Raw genomic sequence first — 24569 nt, forward strand, 5'->3', positions numbered from 1 at the left:
GCCCACTCGATGCTCAACCACCATTTCAACGACCAACACTTGCCAAAATTTCTTTTTGCAGGGCTAGCTTATCAAACACTCGAGAGCCAAGATTCTCATACTTAAATGTTTCCCTCTCCACTTCCTTATCCTTAAACATACTTAAGTGAGGTAATTAAAACTCGGGTTTTACATCACAACTCACTCAGGTTTCAGGTCATGTTATCTATGGCCATCCTGATGAAATGTGAGTCTTTATTATGAACGACATTATATAATGAGACTAAACATTTCTTGATTCGGTCGTACACAAACTCCTTTGTATAGAATATTTTCGCTCACATGTCTCCACATGAATGACCAGGATTAGATCATTTGTAGCACTTAACAAAAATTGTAACATCTACAAAGCGGGTTATACTCGTAGTGTTACCAGGATAAGGTATCCAACCTTATCCATCTATTACAAACCATTTAGGTTATCACTTAAACATGATTCACCTGTATGTCTCTACATACATGTTTAAGCTACAAGATAACCTTGGATATATGTTTATTGGTTTGTGGTTAATGCAACTAATTTGGAAATAAAATATTGCATATTTTATTACATAAATAAAATGTTTGTATAATTCAATTACAAACTATAGGACCTTACGAGATTTAGGGCATCAACCCCAACATATTTTAGATAAAGAGCTATAATAACTTTTCTTTCTACAATTTATCACAAACCAAACCCCTCCTCGGTTTCCTCGAGACTGTAAACATTCTAATTGAGAAATATGACAGCTCTTTGTGATTTGTCTCGTACGGCCCTAATATTACTGAGTTAAGGTAGGAACAAAAAATTATTTGATCCGTTGAAGGATTTGATACCCTTCGGTGAGTCGACCAACTATACAAATGAGGATGGTTCCAACACCCATATCCCCATTGAGATACCATTGGATGGTAACAAACCAAGGGGTTCATCACAACCATACTGATTGAATATAAGCCTGAGGTTGTTGGGGTTAATGCCCTAAATCTTGTGGTACTCGCACTTTTTAAATTGAATATACAAACTATTTATTTAATAAAATAAGGAGCTATTTTATTTGACATTTAAATTGCATTAACTCAATCCAATTTTATTAACTCAATTCAATAAATTAAGATCCAAGGTTATTTTATGTAACTTGAACAGTATGTGGTAGATATACATGTGGATCATATTTAAGTAATAACTTAAATGGTTTGTAGCATATGGATAAGGTTAGGTGTGTTATCCTAGTGACACTATGGATGACCCACTTTGTAAATGTTACAAATGTTTTAAGGGAGACATGCAAGTGGAGGTATCTATATAAAGAGTTTGTATAAAATCGGACCACAAAATGATTAATCTCTCTTTATAATACCATTGTCTGAAGAGATTAACATTTCATATGATGACCATAAGTAATTTGACCTCAATCCTGGTGAGTTATGGACTCCTATCTAAGAGGGTAGTCCTCTGATTTGTATGGGTGAGAGTGGCTAGTATCGTCGACTCAATAAGCCTTCCATTTTGGAGATTTGTCCAAGTAGGGAGTTATAGTTACACAAAATGGAGCTCACTCCTTCTCACCTTTAAGGTAAGTAGATGAATTGTTCCCTTAAATTCTGACTCCGCGTAACGACCCGACTTTCTAGGACTTATACTAGAGCATTACTACATGCATGCATAAATCTCAATACAACTCTTTCATAAATCTTGACTAAAATCAAAAGAATTTTATTAAATAAATAGCATTTGTAAAATCTAAATAACTGGAAATCTTTGGTCGAGATCCCCCCGAAAATAAAAATAAATTTCATGAAGCTTTATAGATAAAAAATTTCAAACAATGGAACTCTAAGTTCAAACATCAAGACCGAAATTTAAAACATCAAAACATGAAAATGTGAGCAGAAGTATCTCTCTGGTCCCCATGGCACGGTCATGGATTCCTTCTGCCATTTGTTGATGTGTTCTTATAATATCTGAAAACATAACATAATAAAGTATGAGTATAAAATACTCAGTAAGTAGCCCCACTACCGAAGTCAGGCTATGCATTTATGTCCAATAAATGCAACTTTCTAGTAAGCTATGAAAAAGCCTCTACGAATGCTAGATGGTCATCTAGTGGATAATTGAACCCACCCTACCGTAAATGAGATAGACCCACAAACCTTTAGTCAAATCCCGAAGGAGATCACTAACCTCTGGTAAAGTCCCAAAGGTATTTACAAGCTCTGGTGAATCCCGAAGGAGTCACAAACCTCAGGTGAATCCTGAAAGAAACACAAACCTCTAGTGATTCCCGAAGAAAACACAAACCTCTGGTGATTCTCGAAAGAAACACAAACCTCTTGTGAAATTCTGAAGGAGACTACTATCCTCTGGTAAAATCCCAAAGGAGATTACTAACTTTTTATGAATTCCAAAGGAAACATAAACCTCTAGTGAAATCTCAAAGGAGATCACTAATCTCTGGTGAAATTTCGGATGAGATTACTAATCTCTGATGAAACCCCGAAGGAGATCAATAACCTCTAGTGAATCCCGAAGGAAACACAAACCTCAAGTGAAATCCTGAAGGAGATTACTAACCTCTGGTGGGTACACTTCTACGAGTAGGGGGCAACTATCACTAACATAAATATAATGCAATAAAATCAAAGTCCCAAAATCATCGAAATATATCATCATGCTCATACATCCTTATAATCATATAAAACTTAGTTCATGTTTATTCATCCTCATAAAATATTTCATAAAATTCTAGACCATGAACATTCACATAACATGTCTTAAGCAGAATTATCATTATGCTCATATATATCCTAAAAAAATATCCTGATGGTATTGCCCGACATAAAGGCGATTCCAATAGTAGGATTACTTACCTTAGAATTAAGTCCAAATAGCTAGCAATTCAACTTTGCAAAATCTTGAATCCTAAATAAATCCAAAAACATAAACCAAAATTAAATCCAATGTTTCGGATAAAGTTCCAATCACAACTTAATCTGAATGTTCTCAAACAACTTACCCAACACGTGGTTTGATCCAAAACAATCTCGAAGCTTCAAAATCAACACGATCCAACAACTATATCACCAAATCAACTTTTAACTCTAATGGAAAGCAGCTTTAAACCTTCTAATCCAACCTTCAAAACTCACATTTAAAACAAAAGTTAAGTTGACCCTCAGTGGATATCTAAAAATTCTCAACAAAGTCCCCTAAATTTTACAAAAACGGACGTGGAATAATTTTAATCTTTGTCGGAAAGAACCTTAAGAGTCTGTAAAACCCAATTTCAACATCAAAAAAATATGGTTAAGCCAAAACTTAAACCAAAATTTGATGGGTATTCAAGATCTTCCAAGAAAACCCATAAAACACCAAATAACTTACCCAAAATATCAATTCCGATGGAAATGGCGTTAGCGACAGTGGAGGTGGCGGCAACCATAGATGAGTGGCAGACATTACTATCGAATGATGCAAATTGTTTAGGCTAGTGGCCGGTAGTGAAAGTCTTACATGAGGAGGGTATGCGAGAGTGAGAGAGAAGAAGGGTTTCCAATTTTATAGATTCTATTCAACAGTAATTATAGACAAACCAGAGCCCTAAACAACGATCCAACCGTTCAAAACAAGACCCTATATATCTCGAGCAATCTAATCAAATTTCAGCATGATCTAATGGTTCAAAATTTGATAATCGATAACTTTATGGAAGCTGAAAAATTGAACTGATGTTTTTCTCTCCAATTTTCTACCTCTTTTCACTCTTCTTTAATTTAAAATATCTCAATTCTTTCATTTTTTTTAATTTTAGAAAAGTAAATCAAATATTTTATCACAATATCTCCAATATCTCCAAAATCTCCATGGATTCTATCAAATTAATAAATCAATTAACTTCTCAAATTTTCAAAAACCAAAATTAAAGGGCATAAAATCTATCAATTTGATACAAATTAAATCCTTCCAAATATTTAAACCAATTTAAAACCACATAAAATTAATTATCTACTCAATTATTTTAAGTTGGCTCTAAAATCCAAAAACTAAAGGAAATTAAAGCCCAACAATTTAAGATAATTGATCCCGATTTATCCGGAACTCGGAATGTTATACTCTAGGTGAACAAGGTGCCCATCCCTCTCTTGGCCTACAAGGGGTAAAATGGTAATTTAACCCTCTGTAACTACAAGTAATTCGTGAAGGGTTGACTTACTAGTAATAGTTATATCCATGGACACAAAAATATTCTAACCGCGGTTAATGAATGTTGTTTAATTTAATTCAAGAGTTTAATTAATTTAATCTCTTATCATTGGAGCTTCTAATCTATGAGTCTATTAGGTCCTCTTGCTAGCTCATCAAGGATAAAACTAGCCTCAAATAGTTTTGGAATAATTTGAATTGTTCAAATTAAATGAGAAAATGTAAATAATTGTATAAGATGCAATTTATATAATGTATATGGATAAATTATAATATAAAACTAATTTTGAATGAAATTCAAAATTAAACTCATGAGATTCCTATAAAAACTAAAAGTTAAAATTAATATGAATTAGATTCATATTAAAACTATAGTAATTTATAAGAGATGTTTATTTGAATATGATTCAAATAAGAATTTATTTAAATATGAGATATTTATATATATATTTAATATTTAGTTAATTAAATAATTAGTTTTTCTTAATTAAATTAAATGATATTTAATTTGCTTTTTTTGAAAAATTAGTTAACTCCACATTGCTTTGGGGCTGCGTCGTGGCGCTACAACCCTTTGCAGCGGATGGCACTATGTGTTGCAGAACCGAGCAGAGTGCCATAGCGCTTTGCTCAATGCTCCAGCACAAAAGCTCATCTCTGCTTCTAATTTTTGCCTGTTTGCTTCAGATTAGGTCCCCTTCTTTAGCAACTCTTGCCAAAATACTAAGATCTAGACTTGTAGACTTGATTACTTAATTAAATGTCCAAAAGCAACGCCTTATATGATTGAATCAAGTAAAAATAGTAATCTAAAGTGCTAAATTTGAGAAAATCTATTTCACAAATCACATTCATAATGCAGAAAATAATCCACATTTTTTTTCTAAGTTTTCATTACCAAAAGGAAAAACAGAGATGATTTGACTCTGATACCAATGGAAGAAATCGAATTCCTGTGCAGAAGTACGTGAACGCATGTGTCAATAAAATTCATTTTGGAAAAATACGAAAAATGGAGAAATAAACTAAATAGGATAAATATTCTAATAAACATCATGCTTTATAGGGGAAGAAGAGACATTGTCCTTGAAGACTTTCTTCAACAATTCCTTCTCCACAATCGCACGAACGCTCACGTACACTACCACTTGGACTTCCTTACTATTCTCCAGCAAGAATCAAAATTGTGGGACTCTTCTTTGAAGGGAAGAGAAATTTGTGAGAGAGAGAGAATTTAGCAAAGTGATTTTTCTTTTCAAAGAACACACTGAGAATCAACTCAATCAACCCTTTATGAAAAAATTCCCTTTAACATGAGAGATATGGACTCCCCTCCACTAAAACGTAGAATAATTCACAAGGGAGTTATTTTAATTTTCTTTTAATTTAAAATTATATTAAATCAAATTTCATATATAATTAAATTAATAATATTAATTAATTAATAATTGAGTATCATATATTTAATTTAATTTGAATCATATTCACATAACATCCTCTCATATAATCTATAGTTTTAATATGAATCTCATTCATATTATTTTAATCTATAGTTTTATATGAATTTCATTCATATAAATTATATTTAAATCTTATTCAAATATCTATCTCTCTCGTAAAACCTATAGTTTTATGAATCTCATTTATATTAATTTTAACCTATAGTTTTATATGAGTCTCATTAATATAAACTATACTTGGATCTTATTCAAATATTTCTCTCTCATATAATAAAGTATACTTTTTTTAATTTCATGCAAAATTAACTTTATATTTTAATGTATATACGTTATATTAATAGGAGCTTTTTAAATATAAAAAATATTTAAAAATATTTACATTTTATAGTAAAAAGTTTCAAAAGTACAAAACACTTTTGAAACTTTTTGCTATAAAATATAAATATTTTTTGAATGTTTATATTTATAAGAATTTCTCTATATTAATTGTATCTCACATAATTAATTTCCTAATTTAATTTGAAGAATTCAAAATAATCTAAAATTAAATTATTCTTGTTTCATCCTTAGTAAACTGGCAATGGGCCTGATGGACCTACATATTAGAAGCTCTAATGATACGAGATTAATTAATTAAACTCTTAAATTAAATTAATCAAGATTCATTAACTGCAAGTTACTCCACCAAAAACTCAAAGTTGTACTCTTCACACTGTAAATATATTTATGTGTCCACGGATATAACCAATCAACAATAAGTCAACCCTTCATGAATCACTTGTAACTACAACTGGGTCAAATTAGTACTGTTTTACCCTTGTAATTATATCTAACTCCTTAAGTACTATCACTCTGTCTAATGAATAATTAGTTTATAATCCAACTATAAATTAAATCTCTCTCTTGCCAGTGAGATGGTGAGGCCTCATTGTTCAAGACTCAGAATCAGCATTTAATGGAATAAGTGAATTTCATCTTGTTTAGCTACGTTCCCAACTCTCTACTTGGATAAATTTCCAAAATGGTTAGCATATTGAGTCGGCGATATTGGTCACTCTCACTCATATAGATCAAAGAACTGTCCTCATAGACAGGAGTTCATAACTCACTCAAGATTGATGTTGAGTCACCTATGGTCATCCTATGAATTGTTAATCTCTTCAATTAGTAGAATTATAAAGAAAGATTAATCAATTCGTGGTCCGATCTTATATAAACTCTTTGTATAGGATACCCTCACTCGCATATCTCCACATTAACGATCAGGATCACATCATTTATAATACTTTATAACTCTTATAGCAATTACAAAGTGAGTCGTATTCATAATGTTACCAGAATAAGGCACCTAATCTTATCCATATACTATAGACTATTTAAGTTATTACTTAAACATGATCCACTTGTGTGTCTCCACATACATGTTCAAGTTACATAAAATTGTTGGGAAGTATGCCCTAAAGTCTCGTAGTTAATATGTTCTTTGAAATAATGGTTGATTATTTTATATATGCAATTATCCATTAAAGAAAGATGTTTATTTATGCTGAATATGGTGCCTTTATCACCATAAGAGATATTCAATTTCTTTAGACTTTATTACTAAGTAATTAATAGAGTATGAATAATTTTCACTGATAAGACATGTTTTCAAAAGTTGTTTGAAAATATGTTCAATTTTAAATGAATACATTTTTCTGTATGTTAATAGTTAACACATTTGAATACTATATTGAGAGTGAGTAAGGATTAATGAATCCAAAAAGATATTATTTCTCCTACAAGCTACTTATTTTTTGGCATTTAAATGACAGTTATGGGTAATTCTTTAAGAATTAAAGTTAAATTACTACTACCTGTCACAGGTCATGCTTTTCATACAAGAGTGTCATTAAACCTTATTAGATAAGGCTACCTAGCTAAAGAATCTGTTGGGCTTACGCATTTTGACCGAGGTGGTATAGTGATTGAAAGAGTAAGTTTGACTTCATAAATAAATCATTAATATAATTGATGAGTATTTATGAATAAAAGTATCTTAATCTAATGGAACTTGTCTTATCTTCTTTGAAATGTTCGAATAAAATTAGACTAAAGTTTAGTCACTTAGGCAAATCTATTGTGACATTATGATCAGATCATAATGATTAGTACAAAAAATTTTAATGTATTATACATAATTGATAGAGATGAAATATTTTCAACTGAGATTATACCTTGTTTTTGTGAGAAATTTTAATGTACTATGCCTAATCTCAATCGAGATTTGTGTTTTTGCACCGAGATTATCTAAACGCTCACGCAAATCACACTTTTTGGGCCAACAACGTGCATATTAGAAACCCAAACATCTTTAATAAAGAAAAGAGTGAGATATATACCTTGTTTTTGTGATTTTGTGCAAAGAGATGTGTTGAAAGAGAAGGAAGCCCCAAAATGTGAGAGTGGGGATATTTTGAGACCATAAACTTGTTGAGCCAGCCAAAGTGTGGGTTCCTAAAACATTTATTTAACAATAATAAAATTAATATAATAATTGAGGGCATAAACGTAAAATCAACTTTTTATCGACGAATCTAGACGAGTGATTGATTCAAATTTTCATATTTTTAACTCAATCTCAGTCTTGATGTAGGCCTGGAAGCACTGGGATAGACTATTTAAACAAGTTTCTCAAAACGACAAAAATATTTCAAGGCTATTTCTGATAATTTTCCTTTCAAGTTTGTAATAAATATCATGAATATTTGGTATTTAACATTTGAATTTTATGAGATTTTAATAATTATTAGTCATGTGCTATAGGTAAATTTAAGTATTTTAAATTAATAAAGAAAAAAATAACCCGACAACCTTGCCGTTGGAGAGCCTAATTGAATCTTTTGGGTAGCCAACCTGATAACCCAAATTTTCTAGTTGGTTAAAAAAAAAAAAAAAAAAAACTCAATTCAACTTGTGTATACCCGTTCTTAAAAATAGCATACAATACTTCATTAATTTGTTTTTTCCTTTGAGTACAATTAGAATTAGAGCTAAGGTTTGTGGTCGCTCATATATACAAATGTTTGTTGATGCTCCCTAATTTTGTTAAATCATAATTATATCCCGATGTTAGTATCTTTTTTCGCTTTATCCTCAAACTATTTGGCTCTATACTTTTAATTTTATAATTATTTAATCTCTTCTTTACAAACTTCATCAAAGCTATCATAATACGACCTATTGTTTGTAGTTCGAAGATGTCGATTCTAATTAGTCTATCGATTATAATACTTTCACAATAATGATTAAATTGTTACAAATTTAAAACATATAGGCCAAATTGTTATATATTAAAGTATGTAAACAAAATTGTTACACACTTAAGTAAATAAATAAATAAGCATAGATTAAATTTTAGAGAGCATTTTTTCCTTTTTTTTCAACAAACGGTTGAGTACTTGGTCCACTAGGCTTTATTTAGAATGGTCTATAGCCCTATATTATTAAAGATTCAAGATTGTATCCTCTAGCAATGTGGAACAAACCTTGGAAGCTGATTTTCGAATAGGCTGAACCGAATTTAACTTAACATTTCCCCCAGCCTAAGAAAATGTTTACTAGAAACTAATGAGATCTGAAGAGAACTTCATGTACAAAATGATAAATCTTATGTACCAGAGAGATCAGAATCCAAAATATACAATCTACTAATAATGTCTTTAACATCATCAGCAATGGAAGTTAACTTCAGTGAAAATCCAAGTCCAAAGTGAGTTTCTTTTTGTTTCTTTTTCTTTGGCTTCTCTTTCCTAATTTGCCTTGGAATACAGAAGTACCAGAGAATGGCCAAACCAGATCCTAACATTTAGAACTGAAATTTCAACCCATCTCCCAAGACTTACCTCCTGGAAGAAAAGGAGAGTAGAATGTCAAGACATCATTGAAAATGTACAAAACCGAGCTCGCTCCAAATGCAGTTTAAACAGTGTTTAATCTCCTCTGAACCATTTCCTGCATCAATCTTTTGGCGGTTTCAGCTGCTTGGCCTATGCCATCGACTTCTGCAGCAATTTTGTAAACAATTCTCTCCAGATCTGCGGAGCTCATTCTCTTTTCCTGAGGAGAATCTCTGAGCAAATCCAGAAGCCTGCGAGCTCTCTCTTGAGCTTCAGTTGTGCCCTCTACCGTGAGTCTCAAGAGGCCAGGGATTGCACCTTCTTTCAAAATGGGTTCACGGTATGTCGCTCGGCAACTCTGACACATGGAAAGCAAAACTCCCACGGCATGCTCGGTGCTCACAAGAGATCCATCTTCAACTGTTTGTACCAAAGTTAGTATTCCACCATCCGAATTGGAGATTGCAATTCGCCCTTCTTCAGAGTTGGAAATGATCTGAAGAAGAGACGTAGTTTTTTCGGCAAACTTTGAATGTTTCTTGCAGTCTTTGAGGAGATCAATTAGAGGGGCAACTGCTCTAGGATCAAGCATCATAGAGCTATTCTCGCTTTCAGTGCAGGAAGATAAATAATATAGAGCTGTCACTGCATCAACTTTAGCTTGAACACTTCCAGAAATGAGAATCTGAACCAAAAGGGATGTTGCACCAGCAGACAAGATGACCGGTTTATTTGACTTAGCAGCTGACAAGGTCAGGATTGCTGCAGTGGCTAATTCCCTCAAACTAAGGTTTTGGAATTTGAGCAGCTCTAGAAGCGGGGGAATGGCACCAGCAGCAACTATTTTAATCTTGTTCCTGATAATAAAGAAATAATAGGAACAATTTGAGAGAATTGGAATTGTAGGTTCAGTTGTAAAATGTCATTAAACTGAGACTAAGAAGAGGATCAGCTTATGACCTATAATCCATAAAACTGCATATTCAAATAACATGTCAGGCAACAGTTAAATCTATAAAATGTAGACGATAGAAAACTGGACGAAACCTGCACCACTAAATCTAATATAATGTAGCTACTAAAATCGAACTAAACAAAAACTTAACTCTAAACAAGCACATCCTCATACAAATCCGAGTATAGCTTAGTGGATAAAATAGCCACTACCATTCTAAAGATCAACAGTTCAATCCCAGTAATTGTTAAACTCAAACAGAAACATGCTCGTCCTAGCCAGAAGTCATATTCAAGATAATGATCTACAAAAATAACCACGTTCCTAACTTACATCGACTTAGAAATAAGTTTAACAAGCAAGCGAACAGTCTACTGATCTTTCCAATTAGACTACTAAATCCAGAATACAAAAATGAGGTAGAAAGAATGGCAATCTAAAATCAAAACCAAGCTCGCTGCATACTGCATCTATTTGAAAATCGTCAGTATCAGAGTATAAATCAAGTTTGTGGTGTGAGACCTTGATTTTATACTAGTAAATCGATTTCTGCAAAAGGGCATGACTGAAGAGTCGAGTGAAAGGATTTTGAATTCGCAAATTGGCTAGGTTTTCAATAGAGTGCAATTTCCCAGTCCCAAACTGAGATAATTCTCCTAACACCAGCAAAATTTCAATATCATGATCTTCATGGGCACCCCACATTACGGAAAAAACAGAGATTAACAACAAGGCAGGCAGGCAGGTGGAAATCATGAATGAGTAGGAAGAAATGGACAAACCGTTCATTGCGGGAAGCGAGATTGAGGAGGGCAAGAAGAGAGGCTTCACGGGCATCAAGATTGGGGGAGAGAAGCATGCAAACAAGGGGCTGAATGAGACTGGAAGCTCCAAGGTTAGAGCGGGACTTGGGGGAAGACTTCCGAGCGAGCTTCCTCAAATCTTTGGCAGCTTCGATTCGGGAATGGAGGTCGCCATGGATGAGCCTCTGAGAAAGGTGGAAGATGAGAAGTTGCTTCCTGTGATTGGAGGTCTCTGAATCCGTCTCCAATGCTCCAATCCCATCTTCTTGCTCTTCTCTTCCCTCTTCTTGCTTCATCCCTCTTCCCACGCCTCCCTCTCTCGAACTCTCTCCCTTATTATATTTTTTTTTTTTTTTTTTATAATTTATAATAACATTCTTTTCCTTCCAAACCAATTACCAATTTCTGTTTTATTTTATTTTTATTTGTGCTGTCATCTCATCTTTCTAAAACAAAAATATTGTTGTGAATCGTGCGGATGTTATTTCTTATTATGTTAATTGTATTTTATTCACGTAAATTTTGTCACTCCTTGCGCTGGTTTGAGTTGTTTTCGTGCTCTATCTTCTTCTTCTAATCCTCAACTCTATGAATCCTGTTGGTATTTTTGTTTTCCTCAATGGAAGATTATGGTTGGTGGATAGTTGGTTTAATAAACTTTTCTTAAAAAAAGAAAAAAAAAAAAGGAAAATGTGTTTTTAGATTTTGATCCCGTTTCTATTTGGTTCCTAAATTTTTAAATATTTCGCCTTCTAAGTTTTTAAATATTCCACCTTTTAAGTTTTTAGTTTTGTTTCAATTTAGTTACACTTGAATTTGAGTTTTCTTCCAATTTGATAGTTTCAAGAGTTTACATTTTCTAATCTCAATATTTTCATTAAATGTTCACTTTCAATCATCAATATCAATTTCTATTAATTAATTAAAATACTTATGAGTGAAATTTTAAATTTAAATTTTAAGTGATAAAAAATAATGAAACTTAATTAATTATGACTTTTTTTTAATGATTTTTAATTATTAACATAAATTAACACCAAGGACGGAAAATAAGTATTTAGTGAATAATCAATATAAAAAAATGTAAATCTTGAAACATAAGGACCAAATTGAAGCAAAAATCAAATGTCAATAGTAAAGTTATAACATTTTGAAACCTAAGACTAAATAGAAACTAGACTCAAAATCTAGAGACCAAAAAGTTAGTTTTTTCCAAAATAAATAAATAAATAAATAAGTGTGTTTTTTTTGTAGGCAATCAATTTTAAAAAGAATGGATTCGATGAAATAAACTAAGATGTATTTCATATTTTCAGACGTGTGTTTTGTGATAGATTTAGAAATTTGATTTTAATAATTTAAACAGTTATTTAAAATGTGTTTGATACTATGTTTATAAATCATAAACCTAGTCACTAAATATTATTTAATTTATCTCCACTTTAAAATTAAAATTCAAAATCATGATGCAGTAAAAGTATAGAAATGTTGTTTTCAAAAGTTACACTATTTGGATCACGTAATCCAAAAACTGTTTTCAAAAACAAAATTTGGATTTCGACCAAACTCGTATTTTCTAAATTTATGAATTTGAAAACATAAAACAAAATCCTAATGGTCAACCACTAACTCTAAAAAATTTCAAAATGAGCCTAATTCATTAGAGAATTGATATCCTATCTCTGTGATGTATTAAAAAAAAGTTTTAAGTTTAGTTTTCAAGACTTAATGATTGATTAAAAAGTTAAAAAGATTCAAATCTCATCCACTTGAACTAAAAAGACATTCATCCTACAGTTTTGAATACAATGTTATGTAGATAAGTCATTTTAAATTTTGATGATTTAATTTCCATCTGGATAGTTAAACTTGAGAAACAAATCTGTGTGATGTAACATTTTGAAAGAAGATTTAGATTAATTGAAAACATATAGCAAATATTAAGATTAATTATTTTTTTTTATATATATAATTTGTATAATACGAGAAATATGAATACCATTTAAACTATGCTACTATACACCTAAACACTTTTAACTAATGAAATCATACTTGAATTAAATCAACTTTCATTTTTTGTAATCCAAAATATGCATATTCATTGACTTATAAACTAATTGCACAGACAGTACAATTGTTGCAAGTTTTTCTTTTCCAATAATTAAAAAAATAAAAATAAAAAACCTCGTTTGATAACCCTTTCGTTTTTTAAAATTGAACCTATTTACTTATCATTTTTTTTTTCCAATGATTTACATATATTTTAAGTATAATAAAATTGAATTCTTAGCCAAATTCCAAAAAAAAATATATATATATTTTTTTTTAGTTTTCAATTTTTTACTTGGTTCTTAAACCATTAGTAAAAAACAAATAATAAAGAAAGATGAGATAGAAGTAGTATATATAAACTAAATTTTTTAAAAAAAAAAAAAAAAAACTAAAAATTAACCCCATTTGATAACTATTTTATTTTTTATTTTTGAAAATATACTATTTTCATCTTGAAATTTCTTCATTTGTTATCTATTTTCACCAATGGTTTAAAAAAACAAAGAACTAAAAAAAAACTAACTCCCAAAAAGTTACTTTTAATTTTTAAAATTTAACTAAGAATTTAACCATTGTACTTAAGAAAAATGCAAGTAAGAAATATAAATGAAATACGCTTATTTTTTTTTTTTAAAAAAAAACGAAATAGTAATCAAACGAGATCTAAATGATTATTAAACGAAGTCTGAAAGATCGAACAAGACTTTTAGAATGACAATTCATATCCTCCTATACTCAATTATGTTCGAATTGAGCAATTTTTATGAGTATTATTGATCTTCATATATTTACTACAATGCCTTCTATCCTTCGATTTTTTTATCCTTTTGGTTTCATCTATCAACGTTGAACCTACATCTAGATTCATAATGCTATTAACTTACACTAAGAGCTTCTACAGAATGCATTTAATGAAAAGCCCAATAACGATCGTAAAAGGACAATGGATGATATTTCTAGCATTTCTAAAACAAAGAATAAAGTACTGATTTTTTTTTTTTTAATTGAAATGGAATAAATAATAAATCCAAGAAAATATAATAGGAGTACGTTATCAAATTTTAAAGTAAAATTATTAAATAACAAAAAAGAAAAAGAAAATAAGCAAAGACTAAATTTAAGATCTAAACATAGAAACTAAAATTGGAAATTTGAAAATAGTAGAACTCAATGATATTTTAACCTAATCATTATTTTATGTATTTTATTTCATATAATTTATTTTATACATTATCATATAATTTAATTTTTAAATATAAAAAAAAATTATTTACAAATATAACAAAATATCACTATCTATCAATAGAGTATCAGTAATAGCTAATAGATGTTTATCCATTCCTATCTTTTGCTATATTTGAAAATATTTTCAACTTTTTGTCATTTAAAATAATTACCCTATATTTATTTATAAATTATATAATGTGTGTTCTAAATTAAAAAGTTTACAAACATGAGATACTAAATCATTCTATAAAGGAGTCGGTTTCAAAATTTGCATTGTTCTCAATAATAGAATCCAAATTACTTACCAAATGCACATTCTCTAAAATCAAATCAATCTGAAAACATAAAACGGTAAGAAAATTTATATTAGATAGCATGAAGTTCCATCTCAAAACCAATTAGCAATTAGAAGAGTAACAACTCATCTATCTTATAAAGAGTGTGAAATCCCTTGATTTTCCCAATGTGAAATCCTCAACATGTTGTCTCTTGGATTCACCATTCTCGATTAGATTCCAATTTCTTTTTATTGAACTGAATACCTATTGAACCATTCAAGCCTAAGTGAATTAGTTAGTAAGGTTCTTCAATAGGGCTGTTGGTAAAACGAAAAAGAGAACCCATGTGTGGAATGACCGAAATCAACCCTGTTGGAAGCATAACATATTGAACCATTCTTTGATCAAATAAACATATATTAACATAACCTAGCAACACTCACAAATCATTTGACGTTCCTTTTTCCTTATCTACTATGCGTGGGGTATAAAACTTCCCTATGTACCTGAAAGCCTTTTTCTCCACCATTACAGCCAAGTTCCCATTTTGCCAAATCACTTTTCCAAGATTATTGGGGTTCAGATGCAGCAGGGTTGAGTGGAACGGGAGTCGTCTTTGGCAACGGTCGTAGGACGAGATACAAGGCAGGACCCAAGAATGGCACCAGCGAAAGTGGAAGAAGCCAAGAACCTTGGTCATACCTGGAATGGATTCGTTGCAATGTGATGCAACATATTAATGTCCAAAAGGCTAAATAGAATTGAAAAAGAAAGAGTAATTAACATGAGATGGTAATCGAACCATTTTCGAGCAGACATGTCATTGTAAACCCAAAACGGAGCAAATGAAGATAACAACATGAAATCGATGCTCATGGCATGGATCTGCATCAATAACATTTTGAGATCGAGGTAAGGCTATACAACCTTTCAAAGATAGAAATTTGATATAAATATCTAAACACCAAAATTATTGATCATCAATCAGATTCCAGGAGCAGCAGCAAAAAACTGTTCTTCAACTAGTCTACAATTCAAGAATTTTAATGACATATTCGATAGGTTGGATAAGATAGTGATGCCCCACCACATGCATGAATACATTATGCAAATAACCATGACAGTATGTGAAAATGAAATTGCTAGACTTACAAATCTGCTCTCTCTGAAGTACTGGAAAAATTCCTTCCACACACTCTCACCAGCTAATCCAGCATAAAATATTATACCTAGTCCTGCAGCAAATGTTATCTGATTCCACCATGGTAAGATTTCATTCTCAATCAAACGGTAGGGGAAAAAAGAGAAACAACTGAAGAAGTGATTTCAGAATCCAATCCATAATAGTGGATGCTTGACTACTTCACAATCCAATCCAATCCAAGTCAGAAAATTGTGTTTATGTTAGGGAAAAAAAAAATCTGAGAGTTCCAATAGATGACAATGTGGTTTCTACTTGGTACGAGGTTTCTGAGCCATATTCAAAACTAGTTCATTATGAAATGGTTACAAAAATGATATTCGGCTATGCCAATGGTAAAGATAGAGAGAATCCCATCACAATCTTCAGCCTGATCTTGCTGTAAAAGTTTTAAACCAAGAGAATTTTCACTATTTGCTCTACCATACATAGGAATTGCAAGAGAATGATTTATGATGCATTATATTCTGTGGTTCCATTATATGTAACTGATGCATTTACTACAGTATCCAGATTCCAGATACATTCATGGTAAGGGGATTTTCCATACCCCAGCAGTAAATTTCGACTCGAGAAAATTCAATGGCCATCTCTTGAGCTCATCTTCTTCGACAGGAGGTGGTGGTGGCTTCCAAAGTACAAAATATGGAAGAAGACCATAAGCACCCAGAAAGAATGACAGTCCTATGAAAGGCCAGACAGGAACATTGCTATTTGAACTGCAGATAAAAGAATTATGTCACTATGTAATTTGAATTGAACTGGAAGTCTAAATTCTCTCTAGCTGCTTCTAATCATCAGATTAAAAGCAGACGACACACTGCATTGATTTGCTAATAACATATGAGATTTGCTAATCTATGATATAGGCTGCTCCACTCCAATCTATGATGCCTATCGCCAAATCCAAAAGCTGGACGTGGTAATAAAAGGCTCTGGCATTCAATCAACTCATTAGATCAATTTTCTCAATCCTTAGAGGCTAGGATATATATACATTCCATGAGTTAATGATTAAAACTAAATGACAATCTTCAAATTTTCTAACTATTGTACCAAAAGAGGTGGACAGAACGTATTGCTATAGGAAGATTTATATGCCATTATAAATAGTAACTGAAAATGAGGATAATTCAGCAGGATGAATGAATTCCAAATTGTTTACAGCCACAGACACCCTTTAAAGAAATATGGTGATTAAATGAAGAAGATGAAGGCACCTTCTACCAGAAGGAAGTAATAGCATGGAGTAGACAAGAGGCCACAAGCCCATAATATACCAAAGAGAGACAAGAACTTCATTCATTTTGAAACCATCGTCACTTTTCAAGTTCAAAAGCTTCTTCAAGAAATACAAGTCCGTTGACTGCACGTTTTCAGGGAAACATATAGAATAAGCATTTGATGAACCATATAATGGCAAAAACAGAACAAAAGAAGAAAATCAAGAAAATACCGGAGTCTGATTTGGAGCGAGATTGAAAACATAAAACATAAGACCAGCCCACAAAACAAACAGTAAAATCGAAGTCGTCCAGTCTCTTCCCTCCCCACCATTTCCATTTCCGGTGCCGCCACCGCCGCGCTCACTTTCTACTGGGCTCGTCTTTTCCGCAACTGGGTCTCCCGTAGTCTGACTTCCTGATGCACTACGCCATTTTTGGAGCAGACCCATTTTAGTGGAGCTTGAAATTCCACGGATGTTGAAATTTGGGGGAGAGTTGAAGCGGATGATGGTTGGGGAGCGCAATTTCTGGTGTTTTCGGGTTTGGGTTTGGGTTTGGTTTTGGTGGGTAATTGTAAGGTTGGAGATTCTTAGAGGAAGAGATGGTGAGAAGAAGTTGCAGGAGATAAGATTGAGATTGGTTATCATGTTGGAATTTGGAATTTTCATTAGGAATTGTTGATAAGTTTTGCGGGTTTCCGAACGGTGACGGAGCTGCTGAAGAAACAAGAGAAATCCAAAGCTTTTTCCGTCACCGATTCATGGCAGACTGAAACAACTTGATTATGGAATAACAAGTGTCGAGCCACATCGATTCATCGTAGCCCCAGAGCGAGCTTGTCTATTTACATGTGTCATTTCTTTTACTCTTTTACAAGTTTCAGTTTATTTACAGGCTGATTTTAAATATATAAAAATAAATTAAAATATTTATAAAATATAGTAAATTTTAGAATTATCCAGACGCAAATCGACGATACCTATAAGTGATATTAATAGACAGTGTCTATTAGTGTCTATCATTAATGGTTCTAAAATTTTGCTATATCTTCTAAACATTTTCAATAATTTTACCCTTTGAAATAATTTCCCTTATTTACACGCGTAAATTTTATTACTTTTAAAACTTTAATTTCACATGTCATCAATTTGAAATGTTAATTTATTTGGTAGTTCCTATATTATTTTTAGGAAAAACTTTGAGATAGTCTACACTTATGAAGATAAAATAGAATTATGAAATTAGCTGCATCTATTCATTACCTTTATTTTTAAATATCATTATCATAATGAATGTAAAATAAGGTGGTATGAAATATTTTTTCTACTTAGTACATATTGTAACTTTCTCTCATTTTTCTTTGCGCAAATATTTTATTTCGTAGTTTTTGAGTTCTAACAAATTTGGATATCATCTTCAAAAATAGTAGTAAAATGTTTGAATCAATTTTTTTAAATACTTACAATAATAAAAAAATAATTGTTTTTAATAAGACTTTGGGGAAAAAAAAATCAAATTTGACCTCTAAAGTTAACATATTGTGTCAATTTCTATGCTTAACTTTTAATTTCATCAAATTTCATCTTAAGTTTAAATAGTGTTTCGATTTTACCATCTGAGAAGTTTACATTCGAAATTATTGTTTAAAAAATATTTCAAAATACATTCAATGAAGTATAAAAAAGGATGTATGGTATAATACTGATATGGAAAGAAAAACAACCCTAAACTAAATTATCTTTAAAAATTTGTGAGTTTTACAGAAAGTTATTCGATCACTAATCTATACAATAATTAAGGTTAATTTTTTTGCCAAAGTTGATTATTTTATTGAAATCAGTAAGTTTATAGAAATATTTCCTTTGTTTTTGTTTTGTTTTTTTTCTTTTTTTGGTCAAAATTAATGGGTGAATTAGTGTTAACTAAAATAGGGATAAAGAATGCAACATTTGTTAAAATATAGTGATGAAATTGAAACATGAAGATTTTGACACAACTCAACAAGTTTATGAAGAAAATTGAATTTCTTTTCACTAATATTTTTAGAATAAGAATAATAATAGAATAAGAATAATAAGTAAAAAACAGTTGTGTCAGAATCAGAAGATATTTTGACATGATCTTTTTCTTACATCATATCCTTATCATGAAAAGGAAACAGTGAGATTTTATTTCAAGAATTTTGTTTTGATGACAATTGGTTTGTTAGATTTACATTTTTCACTCTAAGGTGTAAGTTATAAAATAAATTAAAATGCTGATGAACCCACATAGTTTTTAAATTTCTTTTTGTTTAAAAAAAATGTTATGAAAAACCAAACTAACATTCATTAGAAGTCGAAGAACTAAGATACAAAAAACTAAACTCAACATCGTCGAGTTTTTGATAACCAAAACGCATTAGAATTCACAACCATTAAAAAAAATTACAATTTCTAGTTGCTATTCCAATCACGGTAGTTCATCCCGAACAACATGCTCTTCTACCTCGAGGCACATCAAGTTATATTGTCCACTTTAGATAAATACCCTTATGCCTTTGTTTGGTTTTGCTTTTGATATCACCCAAAAGACCTCATACCAATGGAGATAATTGTCAATATAGGATTTCTTTTCCTAAACAACGTAGGATTTTGTTCACACTCCCAACAAAGGGACCTTTCTTTCTAAAAGGGAAGTGGGTTTGGAAGCCATCTTCCATGGAGAATGAAGGATATGAAACAACCCTTTGCATAAAATTTGAGATTACATAGAAAGAGACATTTGAAATCATTCAGCCAAGAAAGTATCAACAAACAACATCATTTCACAACTAGAGGGAAGGGGGAGGAGGGGATGATGATAAACAACAATCTCCAACAATTGCCATTTATGCAGAAGGAACAACATAACAAGACAAAGATAGATTAATCATCTTCATCCCCAACCAAACCCCCAAATTATTGACAAAAGTTCTAACAAATGGAGTCCAGCACTCATTATCCATCACAGGTTCTAAATACAGCTTCAGTCGTGTTGTTGAGAATTTGCAGATTTTACATTTCTGCTGAACCCCGTTTATCAAGCCAAAAAGCTTCACGATTCCGCAGCTTGCAAGCAGCAAAACCATTTTTTCTGCAAATCCCAACTTTCAAAATCATGAGAAAATAGCAGTGTTCTACTACTTGTAACATATGAATGGAATTGAATTGGTTTAAACAACATGGCATATTTACAACAATGCCTCTATCAGTAATTCACGAAAAAAGAAAAAACAGGGAAAATGCAAAAGGTGTAGGCACCAAACAAAGAGAATTTGATCATTTAAATTGATCTCACAATGTGGCTCCACTCAATGACTGCAAGAATATGTCGAGTGTGGACTTAGAAGCTCAGGAGGAGGTATCTAAAAAGACACATTTGCAAATAGTCTAACAAGCAAAGCTTCCGATTCCGAGTAGACATATAACTAATCGAAGACATTCGAAGTATTTGGCTGGAAAGAACTTACAGGTTGAGACTTTCCAAGAACAGAACCATTCTTGTATGTGGGGTCATCCTTTGCTGGAGAGTCAGGCATGCCACCAGTCTTTTTCTCATTCCTGGCTTTATTAAAGATTACTGTGAATCCCTCGGCGGATGCTGGGTCGTTGACATCCCATTCGCCGAACTTTGGTAACGGACTGCTACTGCCTTTTTCCTGCAGAATCAATAATCTCAAGGATGGCAATCATTTCATAGCAATATAGTATAAATGTACACTCAGTTGTAGCTCATTAAGTTAGGTGCTTAAAGATTGAGGCACAAGGGAAGCAAAAATCTGAGCAATAACAGTAAAATAAGTAACAAAGATACGAAGGTGGAGATTCTTCAAGTATGCAGAAATATAATTCTCTGATCTCTTCTCCCTTCTTCTTGGATCAAATCTCTATAATCTTACCCATGTAAGACCATAGTTTATTTTTTAACCTATGCTCAAAAAATACAAACTCCGCAAGGGAGAGAAAAAGAGAGAACATAAGAAACCCTTGTAAGACCATAGTTAAAATTCAATGAATCCACTCTGATCCAAAACAAAAACAGACATACAGAAAATTCTTCAACTGTCCTTCAAGGTTAATAACAAAAGTGCATTCCCTAAATTAACTAACCCTTTATAGATACCCAACCTCATGATATGAAGAGCTAATCCGAAGTTGAAACGATCAAGAACTTCCCAATCGAATATCAGAAACATCTCTGAAAAAGTATACTGAGAATGGTAAAAACAGAGGAGGAAATGAAAACCCCCTTCAGTAAGCGAAGTCAGATTCAACATTCAAGCGAAATCTAAAAAACTTAAATCCAAGGCACTCCATAGAATCATACGTGAGATTTCATCAAGCTTCTTGGTCATTCTTAAGTCTTTAACTGAGACTAACCAACTAGTTGTAAGACATTTGGCAGACCATAAGAAACAAACAAAAAAAAAAAAAAAAAAAAAACTTCCAGAACTCATCGTTAACAGTTAACACCAAACCATAAGATATTTGTTGGGCTACCTTGTTTGTCTGTTTGTTTGGATGAAGCTCTCAAGTTAGATATAATTTACACATATTTGTCATAGAATCCCAAAAAACGCTCCAACGTTTTCTTCAGCATACTTGAAAACGTTTAAGAAAAGCTGATTAAGTGAAAAGCCCAAATTTCCTCAATGGAAGAAACTTCAAAACCAAACAAATAGGAAGAAACCCCACCAATCCCTCAGCAAAATTAGCAAACTAACAAAACTAAGCAGAAGCTAGTAAGCAACTCATTCAACAACAAAGAAAGCGGGAGGTATCGACACAAAGGGCAAAAGCAATCAACCATAATACCAAATACAGAAACATAACACAACCGGATTCATTTCCTCCTTTGAAAAACAAGCAAAAAGCCAAAGAGAAACAACAACCAACGTAAAACCCTCAATTTTTTCAAGACTCATTTGACAGGAAGACGAATAAGACATGAATAAGGATATAAATAAATAAATAAAAAAAAAAAAAAAAGAAGTGAAACCCAGAAACAAACAAGTCCTGAAATCAAAATCTAGGGGAAGTTAAGAAGGATTAGCGATGAAAGAAATGAAGGGTGTGAGAGGATTTTTTTTCTTTTTTTTTTTTTCTTCCTTACCGCCATGAGTGAGGTTTGAGAAGAAGAAGAAGAAGATGATGTTGTTGATGAAGGTAAAGCCGGTTGTATGATTGATTGAGAATTTGAGAGAGAAGGAAGAAGAAGAAGAGGGTGTGGGAATGGGACCAAGTGAAGAGGGAATTGGCTAATGGGATGTTATAGAAGTGGAGAGTGGGGCCCTACGTCTATGCAGCTTCGAAGGATGTTTAACGGTGTCTGCTACTTCCAGCTGTGCATAGCCCAAGCGCCAACTCCCAGACGTTGAAAGAGAAGTACTTTTTAAGTATAAAATTTAAACTTCTCTCCGTCGAATATTTCCTTTTTATTCGGGTCTTAATTATCAATTTCTCTTAGAATTGGGTTTTAAATTTTTGTTAAAAAAATACATTTATAAGTTTTCTAATGAAATTTGATTTTAAATATTGATTCAATTATGAATCTTTAATATGTTGAATAATTTTGTTTGTTTTCTTTTCTTAAAAAAGGTTGGTTTTGTTTTTGTAAATCTTTTTTTTGTGTTTTGTAGCTAATATTTCTTGTTTCCTTTCTTGAGTTTAATAAATGTAGAAGTGGGATTAAAGTGTTAACTTTTTATTCAAATAAAACGACAAGTGCAACTATATAAATTGGTAGAATCTTATGCCAAATTGGCTACAAAACGGCTGATATTCAACACAGTTGGTCACAAGTCAAGAAAAAAAATTATAAGATCAACAACAAAAGATAATTTGGTACATCTTTTATGGGCAAGTGCATTCACCGTTCTATTCCAAAGACATAGAACAAAATCTTAACCATGAAATGATACTCCCATATTCTCATTTAGAATTTAAAGTTGTTAGTTTTTTAAATAGTAATTATTGTTTTATCTACTAAATTGTGTTTGAATTGATTGTTTGTAGTCAATATTGTTAATGAAATATTGATGTGACATGTCTATTGATAAAGGTAGGTGGGTTTAGCATAAAATAATTAAAGGATGTTGACAAATAGACAACTTGACGAGTAAAGTTGTAAATACCATAGAGTAGGAAGCAAAAGCCACTCTAATTTTTGTAAAGCATAAAATTAAACTCTAACTATTATGAATTGCACTAAGGCCATGGTTATCCATTCGTAATGAATATTGGTGTAGTTGTAATTGTTGGGTTGTCTTCTTCACTTCAGGCCCAAAGACAATAGTAATTGGATGCAGAAGGCCCAAAAATGATGGCTTAGTAGGTAGAGAACTTGGTTGAGGAGAGACCACATACAAGGATGATCTTTAGACATGTATAGGGCAATTACCAAACTTTTCTGTAGATCAGATCGAAAATAGCCTTCAGTTCAATTTGATAAAGGAACAATTCTCTCTCTCTTTTTCATGATTCTCTCTACTGCTCTCTCAAACTCTCCTTCGATTCTAATGGTTTTTCTTGATTTTGTAGAGATGAAGTACATGCACACTTGAAGAATGAAAGTAAAGAAGATGATGAACAAAGATGTAACGTGGTTCGGCCAAAATCTGCCTACATCTATGAAAAGGACTCTCTCTGTTAAAAATTGTACAAAATTTCTTTTTTTTTACAAAATAGATTTTTCTATGTATCAAATTCTGATCTGACTTAGGTATTTATAGTTCATACCAAATCAGTTACAAGTTTAAAGTTTGTTAGGTAAAAGTAGAAAAAAAAGTAGAAAACGAACCATTTGATGTGTTTGTAGTCAATTTCTTCAATTCTCCACCTTAAATCCAACGCATGCAACCTGCAGTCCTTCCTTTTTTTTTTTTTTTTTTTTTTTTGACCTTTTACCCTGTGTTTAGTAGGTTGAAGTTGATCAACTCAAGGCATTTGAGAAGCTTAATTTTTGGAACCGGCTTCAACGGCATATCAGCAACATTCTCTGATGTATGGACCTTCAAAATCTCTATTTCTCCTTTTCAACTTTATCTCGTATAAAATGATATTTTATATCGATATGCTTTATTCTTGTATGATATTGTGGATTTTTGGAGAGGTGAATGATACTTTGGTCATCAACCAAAGTCCTTCATTAATCCTTTAAGCCATAGTGCTTCCTTTATTGCTTCTAAGTTCTATCAATACCATGTATTCAGCCTCTATTGTAGATAGGTTGTAATATTGTC

The 24569-nt window shown here is 31.8% G+C and overlaps 3 protein-coding genes and 1 long non-coding RNA gene across 4 annotated transcripts; all 4 read right to left on the reverse strand.

The window, feature by feature from the left end:
- Positions 1 to 9321: 9321 nt before the first annotated feature.
- Positions 9322 to 11712, reverse strand: LOC120088342 (ARM repeat superfamily protein). Its single transcript, XM_039045565.2, has 2 exons — positions 11304 to 11712; positions 9322 to 10423 (listed from the first exon to the last, which is right to left on the reverse strand). Exons 1-2 carry the CDS (start codon positions 11618 to 11620, stop codon positions 9649 to 9651), a joined length of 1092 nt encoding a protein of 363 aa, XP_038901493.1. The 5' UTR covers positions 11621 to 11712; the 3' UTR covers positions 9322 to 9648.
- A 3523-nt stretch (positions 11713 to 15235) lies between these two features.
- Positions 15236 to 18189, reverse strand: LOC120088343 (uncharacterized). The gene is made up of 6 exons (XM_039045566.2): positions 17539 to 18189; positions 17303 to 17448; positions 16633 to 16801; positions 16034 to 16132; positions 15684 to 15766; positions 15236 to 15583 (listed from the first exon to the last, which is right to left on the reverse strand). Exons 1-6 carry the CDS (start codon positions 17974 to 17976, stop codon positions 15451 to 15453), a joined length of 1068 nt encoding a protein of 355 aa, XP_038901494.1. The 5' UTR covers positions 17977 to 18189; the 3' UTR covers positions 15236 to 15450.
- A 1833-nt stretch (positions 18190 to 20022) lies between these two features.
- LOC120089371 (RPM1-interacting protein 4 (RIN4) family protein) lies at positions 20023 to 22776 on the reverse strand. Its single transcript, XM_039046815.2, has 3 exons — positions 22442 to 22776; positions 20799 to 20987; positions 20023 to 20422 (listed from the first exon to the last, which is right to left on the reverse strand). Exons 1-3 carry the CDS (start codon positions 22445 to 22447, stop codon positions 20384 to 20386), a joined length of 234 nt encoding a protein of 77 aa, XP_038902743.1. The 5' UTR covers positions 22448 to 22776; the 3' UTR covers positions 20023 to 20383.
- Positions 21456 to 21792, reverse strand: LOC150033263 (uncharacterized). Its single transcript, XR_016523950.1, has 2 exons — positions 21656 to 21792; positions 21456 to 21539 (listed from the first exon to the last, which is right to left on the reverse strand). It is a non-coding gene; the product is annotated as an uncharacterized LOC150033263 (long non-coding RNA).
- Positions 22777 to 24569: the final 1793 nt, after the last annotated feature.

Source organism: Benincasa hispida, chromosome 10, assembly GCF_027475165.1.
Source record: "Benincasa hispida cultivar pf3 chromosome 10, pf3_genome.v1.1, whole genome shotgun sequence".
Taxonomy (NCBI): domain Eukaryota; kingdom Viridiplantae; phylum Streptophyta; class Magnoliopsida; order Cucurbitales; family Cucurbitaceae; genus Benincasa; species Benincasa hispida.